The sequence below is a fragment of the Eupeodes corollae genome, chromosome 1 (genome assembly GCF_945859685.1).
Source record: "Eupeodes corollae chromosome 1, idEupCoro1.1, whole genome shotgun sequence".
NCBI lineage: Eukaryota > Metazoa > Arthropoda > Insecta > Diptera > Syrphidae > Eupeodes > Eupeodes corollae.
In genome coordinates this window covers 7,310,991-7,338,738 of record NC_079147.1, presented here as the reverse complement: position 1 = coordinate 7,338,738, position 27,748 = coordinate 7,310,991, and the positions used below count along the sequence as shown (strand labels likewise).

The following is a 27,748-nucleotide window of genomic DNA, read 5'->3' as shown; positions in this document are numbered from 1 at the left end:
TGTTTTCGTTCACCTTTTGGGGCCTTTCATGTTCTAGCCCCACAGCCCCGATGGCTGTCGTGTTTTCTTTTTCTAGAAGTGCAAAAAACTTTAATTCTAGAAGTACGCACAGCACAGCACAGCACAGGTTATAGGTAAGTAATTGTGTGTTGCATTGTTGTATAGTTGTCTAGTAAGTACCTGCCTATTTTAGTAGCCAGAGAAAGGACTTTGAACCGATCGAGTAGCCTTTTGTCATGTCATTGCCAGATAGAGGTAGATTGGGCAACAACCTACTTTCATTTACCAGATGCAAATCGAATAAGAATATTCTTACCGTCGTTTTCGTTGTCGTCGTGGTTTCTTTTACTCGAACTAAGATAAATCATTGAACTTTCCAATTTGAAGTCGATTAGCACGGTCAAGCTTCATTGTCTCGATTGATTGCTAGATCGGTTGTTTTGTTTTGTTGTTGTTTCTTTTTTACTTTGTTTTACATTCATTTATCCGGGTGTGGAAATGACGACACTGCATTGTAGTTGAGGTCATGTTTTCTGAATATATTGCTGCGTAAAATACGGTCAACAATAATTGTTTATTCTGCACACTTATGACCTTGAGTTGGTTATGGTATCATGTTTATATAAATACAACCCATTGAAATACTTATATTTTAAAAATTCAGCATATACCTAAAATGAATCTAACTCAAAAATAAGTATTCTATGATTCATGTTGCGAATCTAAGCACAAGTAATAATCTGTTAGAGCGGTTGAGGTGCCTTTATATCGGTCCACGATATCGTTAAACAGTGGCGATTAACATAATTTATCAGTAGGTATATAACGATTAAGAAAATCACATGAGATATAAGTTGAAGTAAGAACTCTTTGATGAGTTAACAAAGAATAATTGGTTCATAAATTTATGTAGGTGTATAAGAAAAATGTAAATGTAATCTTGGAGCTACGAAAGTTATGAATGAGTGTAGAACATCGTGCGTTAATCTTTATTTTTGTAGCGTGTTTCTAGAGCTAGAATACAATTAAAATGAATTATAAAATTTTGTATATTGCACATTTAATTTATACTAAATAAATTCAATGAATTGCTGCAAATAAAACTTCAAAAACTCAACACGTGCAATGCGATTATCGTAGGTCCAAAGGTAGTACTCGAGTAGTGCGGAGCAAAATTGTCAACAAAATCAGATTAGAATGAATTTTTTATAAATTTAAATCTAAAGAAAATCACAGGAGATATTGCTAGGTTTAAAAATTACAAGAAATCTTCAAATGGAAAAGTGTATGATCTAATGATAACAGACCACAGAATGATAGCGATGAATAATTTTTTGAATTCGAAATTAACACCACGTCAAAAAAATCTCAAAAAAACCATTAATTATATTGATTACTTTATACTAAATGAGTGCTTAAAATATGAATTCTGGGATCCAGTGTTTTTAGAAAGTGACCCTTCTGAAGCTTTTGATGTATTCTTTTCAATCTAAGAAAAGCATATCAAATCTTGTACATCTTCGTCAACCAAAAGTTCAAGGTTAAAGCATTTAAAGCCTTGGATGAATAAAGGGCTCCTCAAACTCATAAATAGGAAGAATGCTTTTAGTAAAAAATGTAAAAAACATCCGCTTAATGAAAGTCTTAGAAAACACTACATTTCTCTCTGTAAAACTGTTAAGAAACATATTGAGGTTGCTCGAAATAATTTCTATACGGATGCGTTTTTAAAAGCTAGAGGAAATGTCAGATAGGAATGGAGAGTTGTTGATAACATCTTAGGTAAAGAAAGGCAACCAATTGAAATAAAAAATTTAGAAGTTGATGGTGTTTCCTTTACTGATCCAAGTTCAATTTCTAATCAAATTAATGAATACTTCACTGAAATATCTGATAAAATTAAGCCTAGATTTGATTCTTACTGTAGTTGTGATTGCTCGATTAGTTCAATTTTAATGTCTGGTATACAATGTAATAGTTTTGTCTATAATTCTATAACATCACAAGAAATATTAAAAGTTATTCTATCGCTTAAAAACAAAAATTAAAGTACTTCTGATGAAATTTCTAGTACTCTTCTTAAAAAAATTGCATTTTATGTTGTGGATGTTTTGATGTACTTATTTAATGCAAGTGTTGAAAGCGGTTGTTTTCCTAAAAATTTAAAAAGAGCCGAAGTTATTCCGCTGTTTTAAAAAAGGTAAAAAAAAATAATATATCAAACTATAGACCGATATCTTTGCTTCCAACTATCTCCAAAGTTTTCGAAAAACTTATGAAGGTGCGAATCATGTCGTTTTTGGATAAAAATAACTTTTTTAGTAAAAACCAATCTGGTTTTAGACAAAACATGTCTACAGAAGATGCTATTCTACGATTATGTAGTGAATTATATGGCAGCCTTAATGCAAATAAGTCCACCATTGCACTTTTTGTTGACATGACAAAAGCATTTGATATGGTTGAACACAGCATTCTTCTCGATAAACTTTACAGTGCAGGTTTTAGAGGAAAAACTTTTGAATGGCTTCAATCCTATTTGATATAAAGGGAACAAAAAGTTGTTGTAAATGGGACCTATAGCGATTCCCGTTATTTAAAAAATGGTGTTCCACAAGGATCTATCCTTGGTCCGTTATTTTTCCTAATTAATATAAACTCAACATTCGAATTAAAACTTAATGGATCATCTACTGCTTTTGCAGATGATATAGCCTTCACTTATCAATTTAGCACGTTATTTGATTGTATAACAAAAATTGAAGAAGATCTAGAAACACTAAGGACATGGTTTACTGCTCATAAGCTTATCATCAGCGAAAAAACAAAACTGGTGACCTTGAAAGTATCTGGAAATAGTCTTCCTAATTACAACCTATACTTTCATGCCCATAACTGCAAAAAATTTTCTCTACCTATTCACAAGTGTGGTAGGAGTAATTTTAATCCTAGATTTCAATGCTCCAATAGTTGTTTTAAAATCGAATCAGTATTGCATTTTAAATATTTAGGGGTTTTAATTGATTTAAATTTGAACTGGAAGGAACATACTCGCACTTTAAAATCGCATTTGATGTTGGTTTCTCGGAAAATGTATCTTATAAAACCATTTTGCTCAAAAAAAGTATTAAAATGTATTTATAACGGTCTTGCACAGTCAAAACTTCAATATGGTATAACCAGTTGGGGTGGGTGCTATGCTAATAATTTTAGACCTCTATTGATAGCACAAAAACACTTGATAAGAATTATTTCTAACAAAAATCGATTAGCTTCAAGTTGGCCCCTATACAAGGAATTGCAAATTCTACCAATGAGACATCTCTATGTTTTTAAAGTACTCAAAGAATTTTTTAAACAAAGTGGCAACATCCCCAGTAGAAACTCAGAAATTTATGATCTACGCACAAACAGCTTGCACCTTATGAATGAACCTTTCACTCGTAGAACACATTTTTCACTTTTTTACATTGCTACAGCACCTAAATTTTTCAATAAACTGCCTGTTTTTATCAGAAACACTACCCGGTTAAATTCTTTTTTGAAAAAAGTCAAGGACTGGCTATTCACTGTTGAAACTGATCATATTGAATCCATTTTAAGAATCCCAAATTAATTATCAGCTCAAAATAACAATAATTAATTTACCTTTTGAAATTGTTAAGTTAATTTTTTTCTATTTCTTCCTACGTTTTTTGATTTTTTCTTCTTTTTTATCTTTTAATTCTTCTTTTGTATCTTAAATTAAATAATTGTATAATGATTAAAACATTGTGTTCATTTATTATAATTATAATAACGAATTTACTTTGTACTGATTGTCACCCCACATCAGACCTTTATTGAAATTATTTATTGAAACGTGTCATTCAACACTAACTTAATAAGTTAAAGAATGATTACTATTTTTTACTTCATTCAATTTAATTTAATTTGTATAATTGTATCTAGCTTTAAGTAATTTATATGAATGAATAAAAAACAAAATGAAATGAAATGAAATGAAAAAGAGTTGACATTTCTTCTTAAGGAGCATATTTCAAAATGGCTTAATTGCAGGAAGATCCACAACCACTAATCTTTCTATCTTTTCCGATTTCAAAGAAGGTAAACAAATTGATGTTATTTGTACTGATTTTGCAAAGGCTTTTGATAGAGTTATTCATACTAGTTTGATTGTAAAACTGAAACAATTTGGTTTTGTTAAAATTGTTGGAGTCCTATCTAAAGGGTCGTGATAATTCGTTTTTATTGATCAAGTACTCTAGTCCAATTATTGTTACATCGGGTGTTCCGCAAGGAAGCCATCTTGGTCCCCTTCTTTTTTTTTAATATTTAGTTTCGTTTATTTCATCAATCAATCTGAGATTAACATTCTCTTTTAGATTACATAAATAAAGGGTATCCCAAAATTAACGCAAGATTTTAATTAAATAGAAAACGCCGTTTTTAGTCTTTTGATAGTTATATTTTTATTGACTCGTAAAGTACATGGGATAGGGTTATGTATGGAATAACACATCGGACAAATAGCCTCCACGGCTTTGCATGCACATGCGCACTCTTTAGTTGAAATTTTCCATGACCATTCTGCATAAATGTGGCTGAATTCCGTTGATGCAGCGTTGAATCTCCTCCTTTAATGCACGGGTGGTTGTGGGCTTGTTGACATAGACTTGTGATTTCAAATAACCCCATAAAAAGAAGTCTAATGGTGTTAAATCACACGATCTAGGAGGCCAATTTTGATCACCGAAACGAGAGAGTACACGACCTGGAAATTTCTCATGCAGTAATTGAATTGTTTCACGGGCTGTATGACATGTGGCACCGTCTTGTTGAAACCACATATTGGACACATCAATATCATCCAATTTTGGCAGAAAGAACTGTGTAATCATGTCGCGATATCGAGATCCAGTAACAGTCACTACTTGACCAGCATCATTTTCAAAAAAATATGGCCCAATTATGCCTCCAGCCCAAAATCCACACCACACAGTCACGCGTTGTGGATGCATTTGTTTTTCGTCAATCACATGTGGGTTCTCCGAACCGAACCCCAAATGCGGCAATTTTGGCGATTGACAAAGCCATCAAGATGAAAATGTGCTTCATCGCTTAGGATGATTTTGCTCGAAAAATCATGGTACATTTGTTGCTGTTCATTAATCCATTCAACGAACTCTCTTCTCTGTAAATGGTCATTAGGCTTCAATTCACTATTTTTGAAATATTCTTTAATAATGAAGACACGTTGTTCTATCGTGTAACGCTCCATTTTCAATAACCCTATACTGTTAGCTGTCAAATTGCTTTTTTTCAGGGTTGCCAACACTTCATTGCACAAATGGCAAATTTAAATCTTGCGTTAATTTTGGGACACCCTTTATAAATAAAAATAACGAAAAAATAGTAACTTAGAGATATAATAAATATTTAAAATAAGTACAGAAAACATAAATTTAACATATTATTATTATTATTATTATTATTATTATTATTATATATTTATTAGGCAAGTAATAAATTACATGTTAATATAAAATTATTGAGCTTCTAGCTGCAAAGTCCTACCGCTCTATAATTAATTTTACACACATACATGGTTTCAATTTCTAAAAGAATATCATTGATCTTAATTATATTTGACAAACTTGGGTATCTCAGCGTTTGGATGATGTTGTTTCCATTTAGAATTTTCTCAATGATTGGTTTAGTTTTGTTGCAGTTTTGGAGCAGGTGTTGTAGGTCAGATGTAGCATTGCAGGAAGAACAGATGGGAGGAGGTTTTTTTTGAGGAGGTGGAGGTGGGTGGCAGAGGTATGGCCAAGTCGGAGTCGGATGAAGTTTTTTATTTTTGATTTTTTGCAGTTTGTAGGGTATACAGGTTTTGATTTTGTTGGTTCAGTTTTCGTGTGAGGTTCTTCACAAGGTCATTCTTGGTGTAAATATTTTAGAAGTAGGTTGGTGACTTGCTTGCAAGGTTGGCGGCTTTATCAGCGAGCTCATTGCCACGGATGCCAACGTGTTAATTAATATGCTCGTTTGAATTTACTAATAAGGAGCGAACGTTGTTGATGAGATTGGTGGAGTTGTTGTTGGTATTTTTGACAGCTTTGATCGTAGAGAGACTGTCTGTACAAATAACCTGCTTGTTTTTTTCTTTTATAGCTTCTTGAATGGCAGTAAAAATGGCAAAGGCTTCAGCAGTTAAAATGGACGCGGTTTGTGGAAGTAATCCAAAAAGTGTCTTGCTACCGTCTTCATTTGTGATTGCAAACGTTGTAGTTTCTGAAGATTTGGACCCATCGGTAAAAGAAAATTTCCAGTTTTTGGACTTGAGCTCAGATGAAATCCTTACGAAAATCTTGCGATATACCTCAACGTTTGTATGGGTTTTTCTTTGGGATACGAGGTTCATTATAAAGGAGTTGGAGTCGATGAGCCAAGAAGGTTCCAATAGAGCAGAATTTTTTGTTTTTAACAACTCTTGTTTAGGATATTCAGAGTTAGCTTCAATCTGCTAACTCAATGGTGAAAATGGCTGATAGTGTTTTGTAATTTCTTTTCCGGTTCAGTGTCAAGTTGACTTCTTTGTCGATTATCGGGTTCGACGAAAATACCAGTTTAGCATAAAGTTTATATATGATTTTTTCCCTTCGCTCTTCAAAGGTAGGTAGGCCAGCCTCTGCCAGGATGTTTTTGATGGGAGTTGTGCGGAAGGCGCCAATACTACATCTTGCTGCTTGGTGGTAGATTGGTTTAATGATCCCCAGTGTTGATTTCGGAGCGTTGCCATAAATAAAAATACCATAATATATTTTATTTAATATTAGTTGTTTGGTTATATTACAAAGGGTATTTACACGTACGCTACTTTTCCTACTTGATAAATACTTAATAATATTAGACCTTGCAGCTAGAGATTTCTTAAGATCTAAACAATGATTGTGCCATTTGTATTTACTATTAAATAGGAGTCCTAAAATTTTTAAATTTGTTACATTTTCAATTTCTATATTATTTATATTAATTGACAGAGGTGTACAATAATGTTTCCGACATACATGTAGGATTTTGCATTTTGGTAATGAAAGTTTAGCTCCAGAAGAAACTGTCCATTCTAAAATGTCATTAAGAGCATTTGTGAGTGAATTTTTGATTTCCATAACATTTTGATTTTTGGAGAGAATATATACATCATCAGCATAAAGGCAGTATTTTAGGGACTTGTGTTTGGTTAAAATGTCACATATATATTGAAATGCAATGGAGAACAGAACGACAGATAATGGAGATCCCTGAGGTATTCCGTTCTGTAATCTGTATGTAGCAGAATAGGTGTTATTAGTTTTTATACAAAATTTTCTACTTGTAAGAAAAGCTTTAACGTAATTAAAGATATTAGGGCCAAGGCCCCAATCTTTGATTTTCTTTAACACTACGTGTATTCCTATTCTGTCAAATGCTTTTTCAAAGTCTAGGGTGAGTATAGATGCATGGTTTTTGGAGCTCAGTGCTCTAGAGATATAGTCATCTATAAAAAGCAGGGCGTCTGTACACCCACTATTAGTTTTAAATGCGACTTGGTTTAGGCTAAAAAGTTGTTTAGATTCTGCATACCACATTATTCGTTTTGCGACAATTTTTTCGAGGATGTTAGTGGTACATGAGAGGAGAGAGATGGGTCGGAAGCTGTCTGGAGTTGGTTTATCTTTGTTAGGTTTAGGGATTGGAAGAATTGCGGCTGTTTTCCAGCTTTGGGGAATGACTGCGGTTTAAGAATCGTATTGTATAGATTCAGAAGTCTTTGCTTTGTCTCAGCTGGGAGGTTTTTAATCATAGGGTACAATATTCTGTACCTGCTTGGAGTTTTACCTTTTAGATTATGAAGACAGGCTTCAAGTTCAACCCATAGAGATTTCACACTCAATGAATTGGGCTTGGGAATTAGCTGCAGATAAGACTATTGATTGGGTTATGACCTCATGTTTCATAGTTTTGAATTCCTCTGTAAAATTGGAATCTTCTGAGTATTTAGACTAATTTGCGTGTCAATTGTCTCTTAAAATAATTGAAATGAGACTTTTTGTTTTATTTTTTTTTTATATTTTAGTAAATTTTGTTATTTTTACGCTTGAACTGTTGCGACAGTTTTATTACTAGCGATTGATGACTGTTAATCATTGCTGTCTACTTGAATTTGCAAAAAAGAACAACAAATTTAATGCTCAATATAATTGAATGATGATGTGGAAAACTTTATTACATGCCAAAAGAAAATTAAAGTGTACAAATGTTAAATTTTCGTGCAAACTACTGTATCTTCTAAAAGGAGGGTTACGAAAAGTTATATTTGTATCTGCAATGCTAAATGAGTTTCTTGGATTTGGTGTTCTTCTCGTCACAATTTTAAAAACCATTCTATTTATATCTTTGAGACAAATTAGTTAGATATTGATATTGAGAATAATTGAAAAAGTGGTAAAAAAAGTGAATTAGTACAACTACCAACTACAGCTCAAATTAAATGCATTCAAGTGGTGAACTTATAGCTGCGTTCAATCTCGTGTTGGATAGGGTATCTTGGATAGGTGGATTTTTAGATACCTTGTTGAACGAGTTGGATAGCTGTAAAAAAATAAAAACAACTGTTCACAAAAAGCAGGGAAACATTTAAGCTTCCATGGTAATGTTGTAGCGGTTTTTCATATTTTTTAATTTTATTTCCAATTCCTTCTCATCAAATATTGACCCGTGTTCTTTAAGAACTTTTGCAATTTCTTGAAAAATTGTTCTTCGACGGGTTTCCTCAAATACAACTTCAACTAACATTTTGTATCTTTCTGTTTACCACTATTACATACCATCATTAACAGATAGTATGTCTTCATGTGGTTTAAGTCAACTCAACGGTATGAGAAACCGTTTTGGAAAAACACTCGATATGGTATTTTTCTCCGAGACCATATGCTCTGAAGCAGCTGTGATTTCTTCTGCTCTCATAATTTTGGACAAAGATCGCCATCATCCTGCATTAGACATAGCACTTAATTTAAACATGGCTTTACCTCATATGCTGTCTAATAACAACAAACTAGAATTCAACTTTAGTAGGTGTAGTTTTTAAAACCTCTTTAACTTATTATGTACGATCAATTGGGATTATTTTTTTTTTTTGTAACTCAAATATTTAAGTATATGTGTAACATTCTTTATTTAACTCTTTTTGACTGTTTCTACAAAACGATTCAATTTAAAAAGACTCGAAATAACTTAAGTGTTCCACCATGGTTTGATAACACAAGTACACAGAAAAGGTCCTAAAAACGAAATAATGAACTACCGACCTATTGGTAAACTATACCTAAACTGTTCAATCGTATGTGGTGTCCTTTTTTTCCCTGTAGTTCAATTATCTGTGATAACCAGAATAGTTTTGATTAAAAGCTTTTAGCTGTTACTAATCTGTTTCACTTTACGTCTTCTTTTTTAGATGTTTTTGAAAAACGTGTACAAGTAGATTGTATCTTTACTGATTTCAGCAAGGCCTTTGACAAATTGTGTCATAAAACATTACTTTTAAAACTAACGCAGCAAGGTTTTAACATTAATTTCATAAACTGGACCTGATTATATTTGTAAGGTACCCATTACAGTGTTAAATTTCTTAATGAGTGTTCAAGTTCATTTTATGTGAATTCTGGTGTCCCCCAGGGTAGTCACGTTGGCCCTATTCTATTTGTTTTATTTATAAATGACTTTGTTTCAATCATAAAAAATTGGTCTGTCCTAATATATGCTGATGACATTAAAATTGCAAGAAGACTTAATATTATTCAGGGAAAGGTGCAATAATAATCTTCTTGTTTTAAATGTTGACAAATGTAAAACTGAGTTTTATACGCAAAAAAGTTCCAATCGTTTTTAGTTACATGTTTGATTCTTGTCCTTCAAGTAGAGTATATGTATTTTCTGACTTGAGTGTTGTCTTAGATTCTAAATTAACATTTAATGAACATATTAACTTCATAGTTAAAAAAGCAAATAGAGTTCTGGGTTTTATGATTTCGTAATCCATATGTTTTAAAATTATTTTTTGTTTCATTTGTGAGACCAGTCCTGAAATATGCTTGTGCAGTATGGTCACCTTACTAGGCCGTACACTTCACAAGACTCGAAGTCATTCAGAAAAAATGTTTGCGTTTTTGTCTACGGTCCCTTCAAAGGTTTCATGATATTCAAACATTACCGCCTTAATCACAAAGACTTTCTCTAATAAATCTTCCTTCTTTAACAATTAATAGGATGTACTTTACAGTTTTTTTATTGTTGGAATAATAAACGGACAAATTTCATGACCATCAGTTCTTGGTAGTTTTAGTCGTTCAAGTATAAGTGTACATAGCCCCTTAAATCAATTAATTTAATATATAATGGATATCACTCTTCAACAAATCATAATATAAAAAGTATAAATTGCAAATTAATATTTATCAACAGTCTAGTTTAAGTTTTAGATTTTAAGTATATACTATATTAATAAGAATTGTTAGCGTTAGAATTTGACAAATTATAATAATGCATCAATTTTTGCTACGTTTCAATTCCCATGGTCGCTTGAATCACTGTTCGAATTGTTTATCAAAAAGTGATGCGTATTTATTTCAGTAAAGAAGTATTTGTTATTTATTAGTTTCTTTTAATCCATACAAATTTAATCTAGAAACAAAACATAACTATGTCGGTTTTTATAAGTAAATTGAAATGAGAGGAATATTTACTTTTGTTAGGATTTTAAGTCGCTTACGTTGATGATTTTCGATCAATAGAATCCATTTGAAAGCAACCGCTTCTCACTGAATTGACGATACCTCATAATCGACTTTAAAATTTGAGATTGCATTAAAAAGGCTTCGTTAAATAAAACATAAATAATATTTAGAAGAAAAATTAAAATGTAAACAAATCCTTCAGTAGGAAGTCTTTTAGTGATTCTACCTTTAAATAAGCCAAAAATAAAATTTGTATATCTTAAATACTAACAATTTCTAATTTGCATCATCAAAGTCCTAATACTTGTATATGGAGAGACTGTGCCTCAGACACGATGGCTTTCCATACTCTATGATTCCTCTTTGCTATAGCAGGACTGGTAGTAATAGGGTTTTTTAGAGCTTGCGCTTTGCCTTACATGTGACAGGGTTTAAACCCATTTGTTTTGCCAGGCCGAAGAACCCGCAGCTTCACCGGATCTCCACTACATTTTGGTAATTTTCACACTTTGGCTGATGATCAAAACTTACATATTCCGAAGTCAGATGTGTTTTTGTAGAGTGCTGGCATAGTCTTTGGTCAAAACCACCCCATTTCGCCTGTTCTTCAATCACCGTGAAAAACTTTTTAAAAAAACTTTAACGAGTATGTCATCCGCACATCGTATTAGTTATTCTCATCTGATGGGAAATAGTGGATATTGAATTTAATTTCCTTGGTCTTTTCTGTAGGGTATGTGTTGTCTAAGTTTGAATCTACATTTGGCTGTATATGAATTGAATTGTTATCTGAAGTTTGAATTGTTATCTAGAGTTAAGTCATGGGCTCTCTCAAATTTATAAGATATATGTTATCTTACTGTGTAAGCTTTATAAATAAATAAACTGCCAATGAGTGACATGACTCCTCCTGTACTTGAAAGTGTAAACAATTCCATGGGAAGATTCTTCATTTGCACTCGTAAAGTTGCTAGGGTACCAAAACATCTTGACATTCACAAATCCGCTGGCCCGGATAGTATTCCCATTATTGTTATGAAGAGGTGTTCTGCAACGCTGGCAAAACTACTGCGTAAGCTTTTCCATCATTCCTATTCTACTGGTCTCTTTCCGAGTGGATGGAAAACTGTATTTATTCAGCCTGTCCCTAAAAAAGGCGCATCCTCCTCCCCCTCTAACTTTCGTCCAATCGCACTTACGTCCCTTTTTCCAAGGTCATGGAAACGCTGATCATTCTTCAAGTAAAGAAATGTCTTGAAAAACGGAAGCTTCTTGATGACTAGCAGTATGGCTTTCGTAGCAATAGGTCCACTGGTAATCTCATGGTTTATCTCACCGAACAGTGGAACAAATCTTTACATCGATTTGGAGGAAGTAAGATTATTGGTTTGGCATCAAGCTCTCTTATCGAAAATGCGTGCTTTTGGTATTTATGAATCTCTTCTTTATTGGCTTAGAAATTGCCTTTCGGACCGTTTAATTCAAGTAGTATTGGACGGGTTCAAATCTGATATCCACAAAATAAACGCTGGCGTGCCCCAGGGCTCCATTTTGTCTCCAATTCTCTTTCTTATATTCATAAATAATGATCTTTTGTCTGAAACTTCTAACCCACTACATTGTTTCGCTGATGACAATACCCTCTGCTTTTCATATTAGTTTTTAGATTTTCAACCTTGTTCTTCAGATGTAGACTACCAACGGCAGAGTATGATAAGCTCATTAAATTCTGATCTTGACAGCATTGTTGAATGGGGATTCAAAAACCGTGTTCGAAAACTCAATGCTATCCACTGTCACAAAATCGTAACCCTCCTCTAATGCCACTATCCATGGGTGGTACTTACTTGAAAATGCATCTAAGTTTTTAGGTTTTCTCCGACGAGGCATGCAGTTTTTTACCTCTTCTGATCTGGCTATAATTTACAAAGCTTTAATTTGTCCTAAACTCGAGTATAAATCTCAAATTTGGACTGGAGCCCCAATAACGTACCTGAGTCTTCTAAAATAATTAAAAAAGGAGCTCTTAAATGATAGGAGATCGTTCTCTCTCTGAGACATTTGCTTCTCTTGAACACCTAAACAAGGTCTCATGCCTGTCATTGTGTTACCGTACCGAAGTACAGAGATTCTCTTTTTAGTCACTACACGAATGTGGAACGCTTTACCAAACTCAATATTTCCCATATTACAATGTGCAGACATTCAAACCCAATGTGCATCGGTTTTTCCTTTCTAATCCTATGCTCCTTTCCTAATTGTTGTGTTTCATCATAACCCTTTTAGTGCGCGCACAATATAAAAAAAAATAAAACTGAAAGTGAAAGTAAAACTGATGGCGGATCAGCAGCTACTATTTTCTGTGCTTGAGTAACTAGGTTACCATCGCTGTTTCAAAGAGCCTGTTTTCAGTTCTGGTCTTGAAGCTCTCAATTTATACTAAAAAGTCTTAACAAAAATAAGTAAATTAGATGGCGCATCAGTCTTTTGCGAACTAGGGCTTAGTGACTTACAACTCTCAGCCATTCATGTGTGCGAGTAATGGAGGGACCTACAGTTTCAAGCCGAATCCGAACAGCTAGTTTGACAAAGCTTCTTACGACAAGAATTACTCTTTTCCTCAATTTCTCGCAACGCGAAAAAAAAAACTTTAGATGAACCCAAACCCTCTAGCATGACAGACCAAGGCACTAACCATAACGCCGCGGGTACTTAAAAAGTTTTAACAGCTAGATATAATAATGACACATAAAAGTTTCCAGTTGAAGCATAACAACGTAACCGGATTTTCAAATACAAATTTACAAAAAGTCACAAAAATATATTTCGCTTCCAATATGATGATCTTCCACTAAAACTAATTATCTCATCCATTTCCGGTCTATTAAAACTTAAAGCTTTAGAATCGAAGCTTTATCTTATTGCGTTTTATGGTACACTCTTAAATGCATTTCTCGAAACCCTAACTTACTATAAATTAAAATTAAAATAACCCAATGTTATTAAATCCACTATCTAACTCATTTACTTTAAGAAGATATAAAGTGGGAGCGTAAATGTCACTATTATAGTTAATAAATTTTTAAAATATTGCTAAAATGACGACAGTACTTTTTAGGTGAGCTCATGTTAAGAAGATACTGCGTACAGTGTGACAGATCAACAGTAAAATAATAAAATTGTGCTTATTCCACATGGTCGACCTTGAATAGGTCGTTATTACAAACCTAATATGACAAACGATCAATTGGCATCGTCGTCGACTCATACCCAATACCTGGCCACCTTATGAAATGTTTCAATCTTCCCAAGCATCGAGAAGAACAAGAAAACATCGAAAACATTTTCTAATTGCCGCTAAAGCATATTATATCATTTTAAAGAGTATAAGTTCATTGGGCTGCTCTTGAGAAATAATACAAAAATTAATAAATAAGTCAAAAACTTAGGACAGATACGAATAGGCGCAAGCGGAGAGAAATACAGCCGCCGCGGCATCGGCATCACCATCGGCACCGCAACTAAAATAAAAACAAAATCAAAAAAGACCTCAAATTTATTTTTGGAATCGCTGTGCTGTGAAAAAAATGTGTTTGACTATCTTCCTTCGTCTCTGGTCGCTGGCGCGCTATTTGCTCTCCCAATCCCAACAATCTAATAATTGTGGCAAAAAACAACACAAAAATATTCTTTTGCAATTAGCGTGCCGTGATCGTTCGACGTTGTGTGTTGGTTTTATACCTACTTACCTTCTGTGACTTCTCTCAATATTTTTGTTCTATGTAAGCGGCAAACAGCTGTGTCGATTTTAAATTACCAAAGTGCACTAAAAACTAAAATTGCGAATAAGGCCATGACATACCCTTTTTTCTTTCAAAGGGTTATTTGGTATTAATTATGTTAAAATTTTTGTTTTCTTTAATTGTGATGTGAAGTAATTTACTAAAAAAGTATTCTTTTGTTTTTATAGATTCACAAATAATTATTTAACGGTGTTTATTCAAAATACAAACGAACAAAATGCCAGCCGAAGCGCTGCATATAATCACAACAGCAGAAGATCACACATTCATCCTAAACGATGAAGCTCTTGCTGAAGCACTCAACAAGGATGAAATCAAGGATCGATTTGTGTGCGTTGTTTCGGTGGCGGGAGCATTCCGTAAAGGAAAGAGTTTCCTTTTGGATTTCTTTCTAAGATACATGTACTCAAAGGTAAGTTATAGACAGAAGATAGAAGAGAAGAAAAATGATGATCAAGATGATTAATGCTGTGAATATTTTTATGAAAAACAAAAATTATTTAAAGCATATTTTGTTTATGTAACTTATTTCGATGCAATTTTGCGTACTTCCTGTTCTTTTATATTTTTTAAAAATTTCGTTCTCTTTGCAAAAATTTATATGGCTGCCAAGTACCTACAGTAGGAATGGTTTGCATATTTTGTTTATGAATGACAGTTTAGTCTTTCTTTAGACTCACCTTTAAATATTCCAAATATGTCTATTTAGGCCATCTCTGAAATGTATTGAAAAAAGTTCTTAAGTATTACTCATAGCAACAAAGTCTTCTTTCATAAAATCAGCACATTTTCTCAAAACTGTTAGTACCGATTGGTTGCTGACTTCTTTTTTTTAAATTCCCTGCTCAGTTGTTTTTAAAAATTGAAAATTGTTTTCTTTTTTATTAAAAATAAGTTGGATAAGTCTCAGAACATGGTTAGATTTGCACTATTTAATGTGATGTAGATCCTATAGTCTAGGTATAAAAAAGCCTACAAATATTTTCAATATAAGTTCTTCTTTAGAGTATATAAAATACTTTGACTTAACATGTGTTTAATTGCCATTACGCTGTCATGTCGCTATAAAAATAACTCATTTGTTTGAACTTTAATCCTAATAGAGTATTAATCTGTTGTTTATTTATCTGTTGATAATAATTAAAAATCTAACAGCTGTTTATTCTTTTGTTGTGTATGCACTTCTCAAATAAATTGTTATTTGTGTCAATGATTATTTCTTCTGATTTGAATATAAAATTTGAGTGGGTTTAAAGTAAAGAACCCCAAGCTAATACAAACAAAAAAAGAAAATTAAAATAAAAAAAAACATAGTGTACAAAAACTCTAAACAAGTTAACTTATAGATTCGTTGCTTGCGCAGTATTTAAACTAACCATAATACTTACTCTTCTATGACTGCCAATCTATTTACACTTGGCCCAACCGTACTGTGAAGTACAGGGATTCGTTCTTTAGCCATACTACGAGAAGGCCGACTGCTGTCTTTCGTTTTCATTTCAATACTTAAAACCAATGTACGCTTAAACCTTTCTAACACTTTTCTTTCTTCCTTTTGCAAAAACTTTGTCGCTAGGGCAAAGAGACAGACAGCCATTTTTTTGATCCCCCTGGAAGATAATTTGTTTGTATATTGGTAGGAATTCTCTTCAATCCAAAACTAATCGTATTGAGTTAATGGATATGACAGTTTCGATAGATAGATGGATAGTTTCTTTATTTACAGTGAGGGCCATTAATATTCGGTTTATTTGTTTCTTTCCATAAAAACACTTTACTTTTCACTTTAAACTTTAAAAAAGTTAAAAAACTGCTTTTCTTTAAAATATTTTGTATATAAGAATTTCAATATATACACTCCGCTTCAACTGAATACGCACACATTTTTTCTAGGGTATGTTGTCTTTTTTCTCCCAACATTAAGCATTTCTTCGTCTTTTTTTTAGACTTGCTAATGGCTTAGTATGTTAAGATAATAAATGAGAAAAATTTTCGCAAAAAGTACCGCTATTTATTCTATTTTTCTCTTCCATTGTGTTCCATATGCAATAATGTCATTTATTTTTTGTTTCAACTGAATAGGTACAAACATAAAAACTAACGATTATTAGTAAATGAAATGAAAAAAAGTAATATTTTTTTTTGAAAATTATGTTTATTAATTTTTAGTAATGAGTACTTCCGCCTTTATTGCTGATTACTTCAAAGACTCGATTGGGCATCGAATCATAAAGCTTCTTTATATAATCAAGCGAAATTTCGCTCCACGCTGATCGTATGGACATGATTAGGGATTCCCTGTCTTCAAATTGACGGCCAGAGGCATAAACTTTTCTAACTAGCCATCCCCAAATGTTTTCAATAAGATTCATGTCCGGGGAATAGGGTGGCCATACTAGTAACTCCACATTTTGCTCGTCGATCCAAGCTTTAACTGCCCGCGCTGTGTGAATAGGAGCGTTGTCCTGTTGGAAAACCCATCGATTAGGTCCAAAAATATCCGTAAATTTCGGAAAGTTTCTTTCCAGGATGGTTTTTGCAGTCATTTTGGCGGTCTGAAACTCTAAATCAACTGTACCGTAATAACTCACCGCACCCCAAACCATAACTCCACCTTCTCGGCTGTGATGACGGGTTAAAAATTGTTCCTCTTTTCTCAGATCATGAAAATAATAATTAAACCCATCAGGGCCATCGAAGTTAAACTTCTTCTCATCCGAGAAAACTACAAAATGCCATTCTTCTTTCCAGGTCATATGGCGTCTACAAAATTCAAGTCGTTTTATTTTTCGTTGTTTGTTAAGAGGTGGTTTTTTTTTGCAGTTTTTTTCGTTTTAAGTGGCTGGCACTATTTATTATTCTTCGGACTGTTGAAGTACTAGCACTAACGCCGTCGTTTTTTTTTATTTTTGCGGCAGAGTCACAAGAATTTGAAGCACATCTTATAATTTTTCTTCGATCAGCTGGTGTTGTTGCCGTTTTTTTGCCGCCTTTCATATTTTTCCCATAGGAATCTTTATTTCTAAGGTAGGAATAAACCACATTAAAACTTCGTTTAATTTTTTCCGCTATTGTACGGCCGGTTTGACCTTGCTCACGTAGTAAATTTATCTTTGCTTGTTCAATGGCACTTAAACATTTCGATCTACCCATTTTTCTTTTAATTCAGATGAATAATTATAAAATTACACTTAAATTCACTCAAAAGTCTTTAACCGTTCACCTGATTTGTCAATTACCTCAAACGCTTGTAAACAATGAAGTTAAAATGTTTGTACCTATTCAGTTGAAGCAAAAAATAAATGACATTATTGCATATGGAACACAATGGAAGAGAAAAATAGAATAAATAGCGGTACTTTTTGCGAAAATTTTTCTCATTTATTATCTTAACATACTAAGCCATTAGCAAGTCTTAAAAAAAGACAAAGAAATGCTTAATGTTGGAAGAAAACAGACAACATACCCTAGAAAAAATGTGTGCGTATTCAGTTGAAGCGGAGTGTATGATACATTTTTGAATTAAAATAGCAAATTAACAAAATAAAATAAATAAAGAATACGACTCAAAAAATAACACTTCATTAATATTCGGTTTTTTGTACATACTTATGTTAACTTTATAATTAATCTTTCTTACTATTGATTTTAATATTTTGTTGGATACCCTTGATTGGATACAATTCCGTCCAGTCGCTTGGGCAAATTTTTTTATAATTGTTTGAAGGTATTCAATGTCTATTTTGCTTCATTCCTCGTGAAACCGTTGCACTTATTGAAGAGACAGGGTTTTCGCGAACTCGACGGTCCAATTCATCCCACAAATTCTCGATTGGGTTAAGGTCTGGAAATTGTGGAAGTGTTTGGATAACTTTTGGAGAGTTATACAGAAGCCATTCCCTTACAACATACGCCTTGTGCTTCAGGTCGTTGTCCTGGTAAAATTTGAAATTCCTTAAAATGCCCATTTTCTCAGCACTTTGCCATAAATTTTCTTTTAGGATCCTCAAATAGTATATTCCCTTTTCAATAAACCGTCGATGAATACTAAATTTTCTATCTCTCTTGGCGAAATGCTACCCCAAACTATGATGTGCCCGCCTCCATGCTTCACTGTTTGCTTTGTGTTCCTGCTTTTAACTCTTCCATCCCATCCAAACAGGTTGTGCTTACTCTCGTCAGCAAAGCAAATATTACATCATCCCACCAAGTTGCATCCTTATTTTTGTGTTACCTCGCAAATTTGATCCGAATTTGCCTGTTGCGCATATTGATAAATGGCTTTTTTCGGGCAACACGACCATTGTCTTTATGGTTCGGCGTACCTTTGATGCAGGTATTTTCTTTTTGCATTCCATTAACACTTCTTGCACAATTTTTGGTGCACTTAAACGAGGATTTGCTTTAATTTTTCTTATAATAAGCCGTTCTTCTTTTATAGTTACCTTTTTCGGTTGACCCATCTGCTTCTTTGGTTCGATCCTTCCTTCTCTTTGATACCTCCACACAATATCACCGACAGTGTTTGGCAGTATGTCTTAAATATCGGCAATTTTGTTTGTATGTTTCACCTTTATTATGGTGAAAAATAACAAGGTTTCTTTTTTCAAGGCTTCCATTTTTACCTTTGCGCTCAATGATTAACTTTTTAAATAAAACCAAACGATCTTACACTAAATCGTTTTAAAAATGTATCCAAATGTCTAGGCAACATTTTACTTTAACGGTACTCTTGAATAGACAAACTGTTAATCGGAGCAAATGTCAAACTCAGCAAAGAAAACAAAAAACCTAATATTAATGAAGCGTTTACATGTGTCCTTTTTGCGTTGTTTATCGTATAATCTAAATGCAGTTAAGCGATTGCACCATTTTTTTAACGAAATATTTAGGGAATAATATACTAATTTATAAAATAACCAGATAATAAACCTAAATTGAACTTTTACTACGAAAAAAAGAAAAATAGTGTTTTTAAGAATAAAAACCGAATATTAATGACACTCACTGTATATAAAAAAAGCATAAAGTGCGAACTCAACAATTTTGAGATGATTTTGAAATTAAAAAAAATCAATGTTTACATGATTTAAAACACAAAATAGTAATTAGGAAACTTTGTTTGATCCTTCAATTGCAATAATAGTTATGGAAAACTATTGCACTTTCATAGATAGTCAACCATCCAAAATCTCCATTAAGGATTTCAGAGAGTCGAGTTAGGGGAAGAAATACAGCCGTCGAATCTCTTGGAGCAGAGGACACGATGCAAAGAAGTGTGTGATGTCTCCGGTTCCCCGGTGTTACAAAGGCTACAGATTTGTGGAAGATCAGTTCGATGCGTCCTAGAGCCAATATTCATTATTTCGACTCGGGCTCTAAATATGTAACTAATAACCTCAGAAGAAAACTCGTTACTGAAATAATTAGCCTGTGCACTTACTTGGTGGTTGAGGTTTCTATAAACATTTCTTAATAATGTTGTTCAGGTTTTTGAAAAATATTCACTGAAGATATGTTTATCAGTTCTGGTGACCAGATCATTCAACATGGTGTGCCATTGATTCAAATTGGACTCCAAAAAGAATAGATTACTGCAATTTGATGAAGCTATCTGGTTCCATTCCTTAAACGAGGAGGCATTTATTTGCATAGGCCTTGTCATAATGGATAAGAGATGACCTATTCAATTTTGAATTATTTATTTTTTTATATACAATTTTTTTTTTATTTTACTTCCTAAACTTTGTTGCCAAAAAATTCAGCCCTAAAACAAACATCACAAATGCATCAAATTTTGACCAATGGATGATCCTGGAGAACATAAAGCTTATTTAGTTGGGTTGTATAAGTAAAGTTTTCGTCTAAAGATTTGTTAGTAATTAAACGACATTCACCAAACAGTGGTTTGCTTACAAAAACAACTACAATGTTTGTTTCTAAGAAAAAGAGCAAATATTCATGTTTTGAAGAAGAAACCATGAATAAGAGATCGTCAATTTTTTATCAAGTTGCTTTTAAATTTCTAAAACTAGCCTTCAATTCCATCTTATTTATTTAATGTGAACATTTAAGTGTTTTATCTAAAAAAAATCGAATCAAACATAACATTACGACGATAGAAAAGTCGAAAAATTCCCAAAGAGAGAATACCCAGTGCGAAAATCCCCAAGTGAATATCCCCAAAACAGTTATGTTCAAGTAGTGAATCATGCGCATGATTGTATTGAGTATATTAAATTTCATTTTTATTGCATGAAATGCAATCCTAAGATTTGAAAACAATAACATCACCATTTCAATTTTTATTCCAAAACAAAGGAAAAACTCGGCACTACAAAACAACACTTAGTCAGCACTAAGCAAGTACTAGAAATACAATGATTCTCTATGAATATTAAATTCAGACTTAGAAGTGGATACCTTCATAGCGATTTTTTGTTTAGAAACTGTTTATAATTATCATAAATTAATATCAGAATAAGTGAATTTCATGAGAGTTTTTCTAAAAACTGCATGCAGAAATGAAGATATGCACGGATACTGGGGATATGGAGATTTCGTGGGGATTTTGGTAAAATAAATTATTTAGTTAGGGATTTTGTCCATTTGTCGTCTGGGGATATTATAAAAATGGATTAAATTTGTTTGGGGGTATTGTCCCGTGGGGATTCTATACGACACCCAAAAAAATGGGTCCCACGATTTCGTGCGTCTGTCTGTCTGTCCTGACCCCTACAGACTAAACCAGTGTGCCGATTGAAATTGAGGTTTTCAGCCGTTTAACTTAAGGCCTTTTTCTTTATTTTTTTAATACGAAAAATAACAGCAGTCCCGATACAATTTTGTTGGCATAAAAGCGAAAATTCCAATTTTTAAATAATGAACAGATAGATTTTTTTTAAAACTTTGTCTATTGTTTTCTTAATTCGGCTCCTTTATAGAAGAGAAACATTTTTTGGCTCCAGAAGGGTTTTCATCATAAAACCATTATTTTGTTTCTTAGTTTTCTCAAGAACTAATCGACCGATTTCAATAATCTTCAGTGCAAGTTCTTGACGGTCGGTGGTCAAATTGATGATGATTTTTAATGATCAAAAATGTCATTATTTTTTTTTTTTGCAAAACTTGATATCTCAGAAAGAGGTGAACATTTTTAAACAAAATTTTAATTTTAAATGTATATTTATAAGCACTAAAAACTGGATACCAAAGAAATTAAAATTGAAAAGACCCGCTCTAATGATTTTCGAAAACAAAAATGAAGTTAATCCAGGTTTTTTTTGAGAAATAAAATGGCTATTAAATTTTTAAGAAAAACATACTTTTCATGTACTTCTTTAAATCTTAAAATATAGCAAATATTTTTAAACATGCTTTTTTGAAGAAATTAGCAAGTTCTAGCGACCCAGTCGTGCATTATATAGGTTCTAGGTACTTATCTCATGTCGAACGAATATGGTTATGTATACTCTTGAACAACGCTGGGAAATATTGCCTGTGATCGACTTAGAGAACATGCTGATTTTGCCAAAAAAATCATCTTTTCAGATGAAGCTCATTTTGATCTTGGCGGGTATGTAAACACGCAAAATTGTCGCATTTGGGGCACAAAAAACCCGCACGCATACATTGAAAAGCCGATACACCCAAAACGAGTCTCTGTTCGGTGCGGATTTCCAGAGGCATAATTGGGCCATTTTTCGAAAATTTGTTAACAAAAATTTAAGTGGAGGATATTGGCAAAATTTTATTTCAAGAGGACGGGCGCAACGTGCCACACATCCCGAGCTACACTCAATGTTTTGTGCCCTGTTTAAAAAAAAAGTTATTTCATTTAAAATTGATTTTCTGTTGAATAAAACTTTTAGGAAAGTTTTTGAAGTGAATTTGCTTTAGATGTATAAACACGAATTTCAAGAACATAAAATTCCAAAATACAGCAGAAGTGATACTTTTGTTAAACTAATCGTTTTTGAAAAACACAATTCACATTCTAAATCTATTAATATAAAAGCTTTGAATCTCTTGATAACTTAAGTGAAAGAGATTCTGAAACGTGAAATTTGTGAATGCCACAGAAAAGTTTCTTCCCAACTTATTTGTTTGCCTTAATAAGTTTTATTTTAATTTTTTAGAGAAATTATGTACTTAAATGCCCCTATATACTCAAATTCTCTGCGATTTTTAAAGTTTGTTGACTCATTCAATTTCAAAATAAGAGTAAGCAGAATGATAGCGATAATAATAATAGACTCCCGAAAATTGAGTTCGAAAAAACTAAAAAAAAAAAAAACTTCTTACATTTCTGCGTGAAATGCACCAGTAAACCTCTAAAGTATTGTGCTTTAGGTCTTAAATATGGAATATTTAGAAAACTGTTGGAATCTTGGAATGCTTTCATATGTAGGGAGTCATCCTTTTTGAAGGTAAAACTGATGAACTAAGGATCTGTTTTTCAGGTTATGGTTGGGGAAAGTAGCTCGTACTGCCTGCACCGTTTCCCTCGAATCTTTAATTATGTAAAAGTCATTCGTTTTCCTGAATATCTTACTGACTTAAGGAAAATAACTCGGGTCACTGAAATCAACAGACAGAATCTTGTGGTCCCAGTACTTGTTAATTTATAACTTACCTTACCTACCTTACCTACGAGTAAGCAGTCATAATACACTCCCGAAAATTGAGTCCGAAAAATCTACGTCGAAACAAGCCAGAAAATTCTTGATATCGGATCCTTTTTCTTTATGTGGGTTTTTGTAGCGTTTTTTGAATTAAAAGCTAAGTTTAAAAACAATTTCTTAAATTTCTGCGTGAAAGCAAAAAAAGCAGTTTTAAATATGGCATATTTAGAAAATTGTTGGAATCTTGGAATGCTTTTGTATGTAGAGAGTGGACTAAATTAAATAGTTAGACTATACCTTGCTGGAGATTAATTTAATAACTTAAGTTGTCACTTTAGCCCTTGAAATCTTTACATTTAAGGTTAGCCTCCCTTACAGAACATTAAAGAACATTTTTAAGCGTAGAGTTAAAAGTCGTCTTAATGTCAGCATGTGACCCCTCTGATTAAAAGTCTGCATCCGACCTTGCTCCTGCCAGTAGACATACACATTAAATAATAAGTATCGTGCAGCGCGCTAAGGCTTAAAGAATCAAACTATGGGCATGGCAACACTAATAAACTGATTCCAGCGGATATTTTTGCAATGGACACGGGTTACTGCACCCCTGACTTGAATCTTATTAAAGATTTTAAAATCATCTTTCCTGTCAGAAAGCATTGGGAGGACGGCATAGTTACACTATCTATACTTACGGATCAAATATGGAGTGTGGAGCTAAAATAGAAACAAAGCTGACAGCCAGGCCACAATATCCTCTTAGCTGGTCTAACAATATCGGGATGAACTATCCACCTAAACATCAACCTCCGTGTCCTCTTATTTGAGTTCTAGGTCATAGCGGCGTTGATGGAAATACACGGGTTGATGGTTTCGCCCGGCAAGAATCGGCCCCTCATTGTCCACTTGCGTAAATATTCTTCTAGGAGCTATGAAGAGCAAATATTTCTCAATTTTTCTGACAGAATCCAACCGCAATTGAAACTGTCTTAACGGACTGCAACAAATGCAGAAAAATATGGCCCACCTATAACAAAAACCGTTCAATCGACCTTCTATGCAGAGTCAGGCATGCTATAGCCAGGGTCATATACATATGTACCGGACATTGACCGATAGGGGTATCCCTGACTGTTATTCACTTTCTCTGTAAATGTCCTGCCCTGGCCGGTTCTAGCTTCCATAGGGCATTCCTAAAATATTTTGAGGAACTTTCCGAGATGAATATTAAAGAGCTTTCCTTTTGAGGATCGAACCCTGTCTAAGTAATTGACGCAACCTATGCACTACGCATCACGCAATTGCGATGCTTTCAATGCAAGTTATTATGTTTTTTTAATTGCAAACTTTCAATTTTCTTTAACCATAGTAAATTACTTTTTAAAAGAAATGCCCATAGAGCACCTTAAATACACTTTATTTTACTCCTAGTTTTGGCCAGGTCTTTTATTTCTATTTGTAAACTTTGTTTGGGTCTGATAACCACAAAAACGCTCTCGAATCATTTGGAATCGGTGTTGAATATATTCGCTAGAAACGACAATATCAGAATGGTTGCTTTTAAATTAAATACGAATTTTTATTTCAGATAATCACAAACACCTCCTCGTATTGTTAAGGCTTTAAGTCTTACATATAACAATGAGAATCGCACTATTTCATATTTCTTTAAAGCAGTATTCTGTTTTTAGATAAGCTTAAAAGTGAACCTTAAACCAAACTCTTCGTCAAAGAAAAGACCAAACAATAACTTTTTTTTCACGTATAATTTACTTATTCAACTTCTTTTTACTTTTTAGTATGTTAAACATGATGTCACAGATTGGCTTGGCGATGAGAACGAACCCCTATCGGGTTTCTCATGGCGTGGCGGCTCCGAACGTGATACAACCGGAATTCTTATGTGGTCGGAAATATTTTTACACGACTATCCAAATGGAGAGAAAGTCGCCATAATCTTGCTAGACACCCAGGGTGCATTTGACAGCCAGAGTACAGTACGTGATTGTGCCACAGTGTTCGCCCTCAGCACAATGGTTTCGTCTGTGCAAATTTACAATTTATCACAAAACATACAAGAAGATGATCTACAGCATTTGCAATTGTTCACAGAGTACGGCCGCTTGGCGTTAGCCGACTCTGGTAAAAAGCCTTTCCAGCGATTGCAATTTCTGGTGCGTGACTGGAGTTTCCCATATGAAGCCGAATATGGGCCAGAGGGCGGGGATAAAATACTGAAACGGAGATTAGAATTGTCAGACAAACAACATCCAGAGCTGCAATCACTACGTAGACACATCAGTTCATGCTTCACTGAAATTGCATGTTTCTTGATGCCACATCCTGGTCTGACCGTAGCCACAAATCCCAACTTCGATGGCAGACTCAAGGACATAACGCCAGATTTTAAACAGTCCTTGAGAAATCTTGTGCCAATGCTGTTGGCGCCAGACAATCTTATAACAAAAGAAATAAGTGGCCAAAAGGTCAGGGCAAGGGATTTGGTTCAGTACTTTAAGTCGTATATGACAATTTACAAAGGGAACGAGTTGCCAGAACCCAAGAGTATGCTTGTGGTAAGTATTATAAACTATTTTTTAATTAAATTTGAAACATTTATGTTCAATATATAATTATAGGCAACTGCAGAGGCAAATAATTTGACAGCAGTAGCAGCAGCGAAGGAGCTCTATTCTCAACTGATGGAAGATGTTTGTGGCGGAACAAGGCCATACTTAAGTACAGGTCACTTAGATGCGGAACATTTAAGAATTAAAGATAAAGCATTATTCCACGTAAGTCGATACTTCAATAAATTCCATCTTAAGAACTTATAATTTTAGAATCGATTCATTTATTGATTTAGTTTGCTGCCAAAAGAAAAATGGGTGGTGAAGAATTCTCCGAGAAATACCGAGAACAGCTTGATTCCGATTTAGAAGATACATTTCATAATTTCAAATCGCACAACGAGAGTAAGAACATATTTAAAGCAGCAAGAACGCCAGCCGTTTACTTCGCCATTGCTGTAATAGTGTACATTTTAAGTGGAATATTTGGATTGGTTGGTCTTTATACATTGGCTAACTTCTGCAACCTCCTAATGGGTGTTGCATTGCTTACACTTGCATTATGGGCTTATATTAGGTTTGTATATAAAAATAATAACCTTGTACATATGATTTTTTTAACACTTTATGCAATTGTTGTTTATAGATATAGCGGTGAATTTACAGAAGTCGGATTAACGCTGGATGAATTTGCATCGTTCTTATGGGATAACGTAAGTGTTTAACTGTTTTTGAAGATGTGAACATGAAATATGAAAAATGAAACTCAGAAAAATTTAAGACTCAAATAAGTAACAAGAAAAGTAAATAAGGTATTTAATTTTTGTTGCACTCTTTATATTTCTATAATATTAGGAATAAGTTTTTTAAGAATTGATTTCTCAATTATTTTCTATCGCACAATTCAAATAGGGAAGAAGGAAATACGAAGCTCAGAATTCTGTTTATATTAAGAGCCTTTTTCTTTGCTCTTTTTCAACTTGATTCAAACTACGCAGTTGATCAATTCTAGAGTCAATATCTTCAGTTTTAAAAAATGCATAAAATACAGAAAAATGCATGAAATCTTCATTTAAATTGATAGTACGGTCCATATAATTTAATGTTTAAAGATTATTTCATGCAAATGTTGATCTTGACTGCGCCTTAAATGATCCATCCGCTTAGTCCAATTTAGGCATACTCCTACCAACATTTCGGCCGGTATCTCACGAATAAATGCTTCAATGTTGTCTTTCAATGCGTTTATTGAAGCGGGCTTGTCTATATAAACATGAGCTTTAACATAGCCCCACAAAAAATAGTCTAAAGGCGTTAGACTGCATAATCTTTGAAGAAGTACGGTCCAATGATGCCACCAGCCCATAAACCGCACCAAACTGTGACCTTTCGAGATGCATTGGTAGCTCTTGCAATCCTTCTGGGTGATATTCACTCCAAAATCAAAAATTCTGCTTCGTCTTCGTCGGTGAACACAATTTTCGGTTAGTCCAATCACCAAAAATTTTACGTTGCAGTAAGTTAAGTAACAGAGGTCCAATTGCTGCGAACGCTGACAAATCGATAATTGATGGCCACCATTAACACTGTCCGATACAGCTGCGATATTTTCTTCAGTTTGCACTCTACGTAAGCGTGTATGTGGTTTAATGTCCAACAATATAAATTTTGTGTGAAAATTATTCACAATAGCCCGAATATCCGCTTCAGTGGGTCAATTAAACTGACCATAAAATGGAAAAAGCGCGCGATGAACTTTTTTAACAAAGCTCGTATTTTGTTAAAACGAATCAGTAATTTGCAAGCCTTGTTCGTTTGCAAGACGATTCATGGTTTAATTACAGACCAAACTGAAGATGTTTGACAGTGAATGCGCCAGGTGTTTAAACTAGTTTTGACAAAAAGATAATAACTAAAAAATTACCCTTTATTAGTTATAGCACTTAATATTTAATACTTAATTGCGTATCATT

General features: G+C 33.5%; 1 protein-coding gene across 2 annotated transcripts in view; it reads left to right on the top strand.

The window, feature by feature from the left end:
* LOC129953688 (atlastin) overlaps positions 1 to 27,748 on the top strand; it is a 32,789-nt gene that overhangs the window by 743 nt on the left and 4,298 nt on the right. The window contains exons 1-6 of one of the 2 annotated variants that reach the window (XM_056067022.1): positions 14,472 to 14,666; positions 14,749 to 14,993; positions 25,005 to 25,781; positions 25,845 to 26,000; positions 26,072 to 26,352; positions 26,422 to 26,488. In XM_056067022.1, the coding sequence (XP_055922997.1) occupies positions 14,799 to 14,993; positions 25,005 to 25,781; positions 25,845 to 26,000; positions 26,072 to 26,352; positions 26,422 to 26,488 (1,476 nt within the window). In that variant the 5' untranslated portion in view covers positions 14,472 to 14,666; positions 14,749 to 14,798. Of the gene's footprint in view, positions 1 to 14,471; positions 14,667 to 14,748; positions 14,994 to 25,004; positions 25,782 to 25,844; positions 26,001 to 26,071; positions 26,353 to 26,421; positions 26,489 to 27,748 lie in introns of those variants that run through there. The other variant, XM_056067021.1, reaches the window with a different exon arrangement.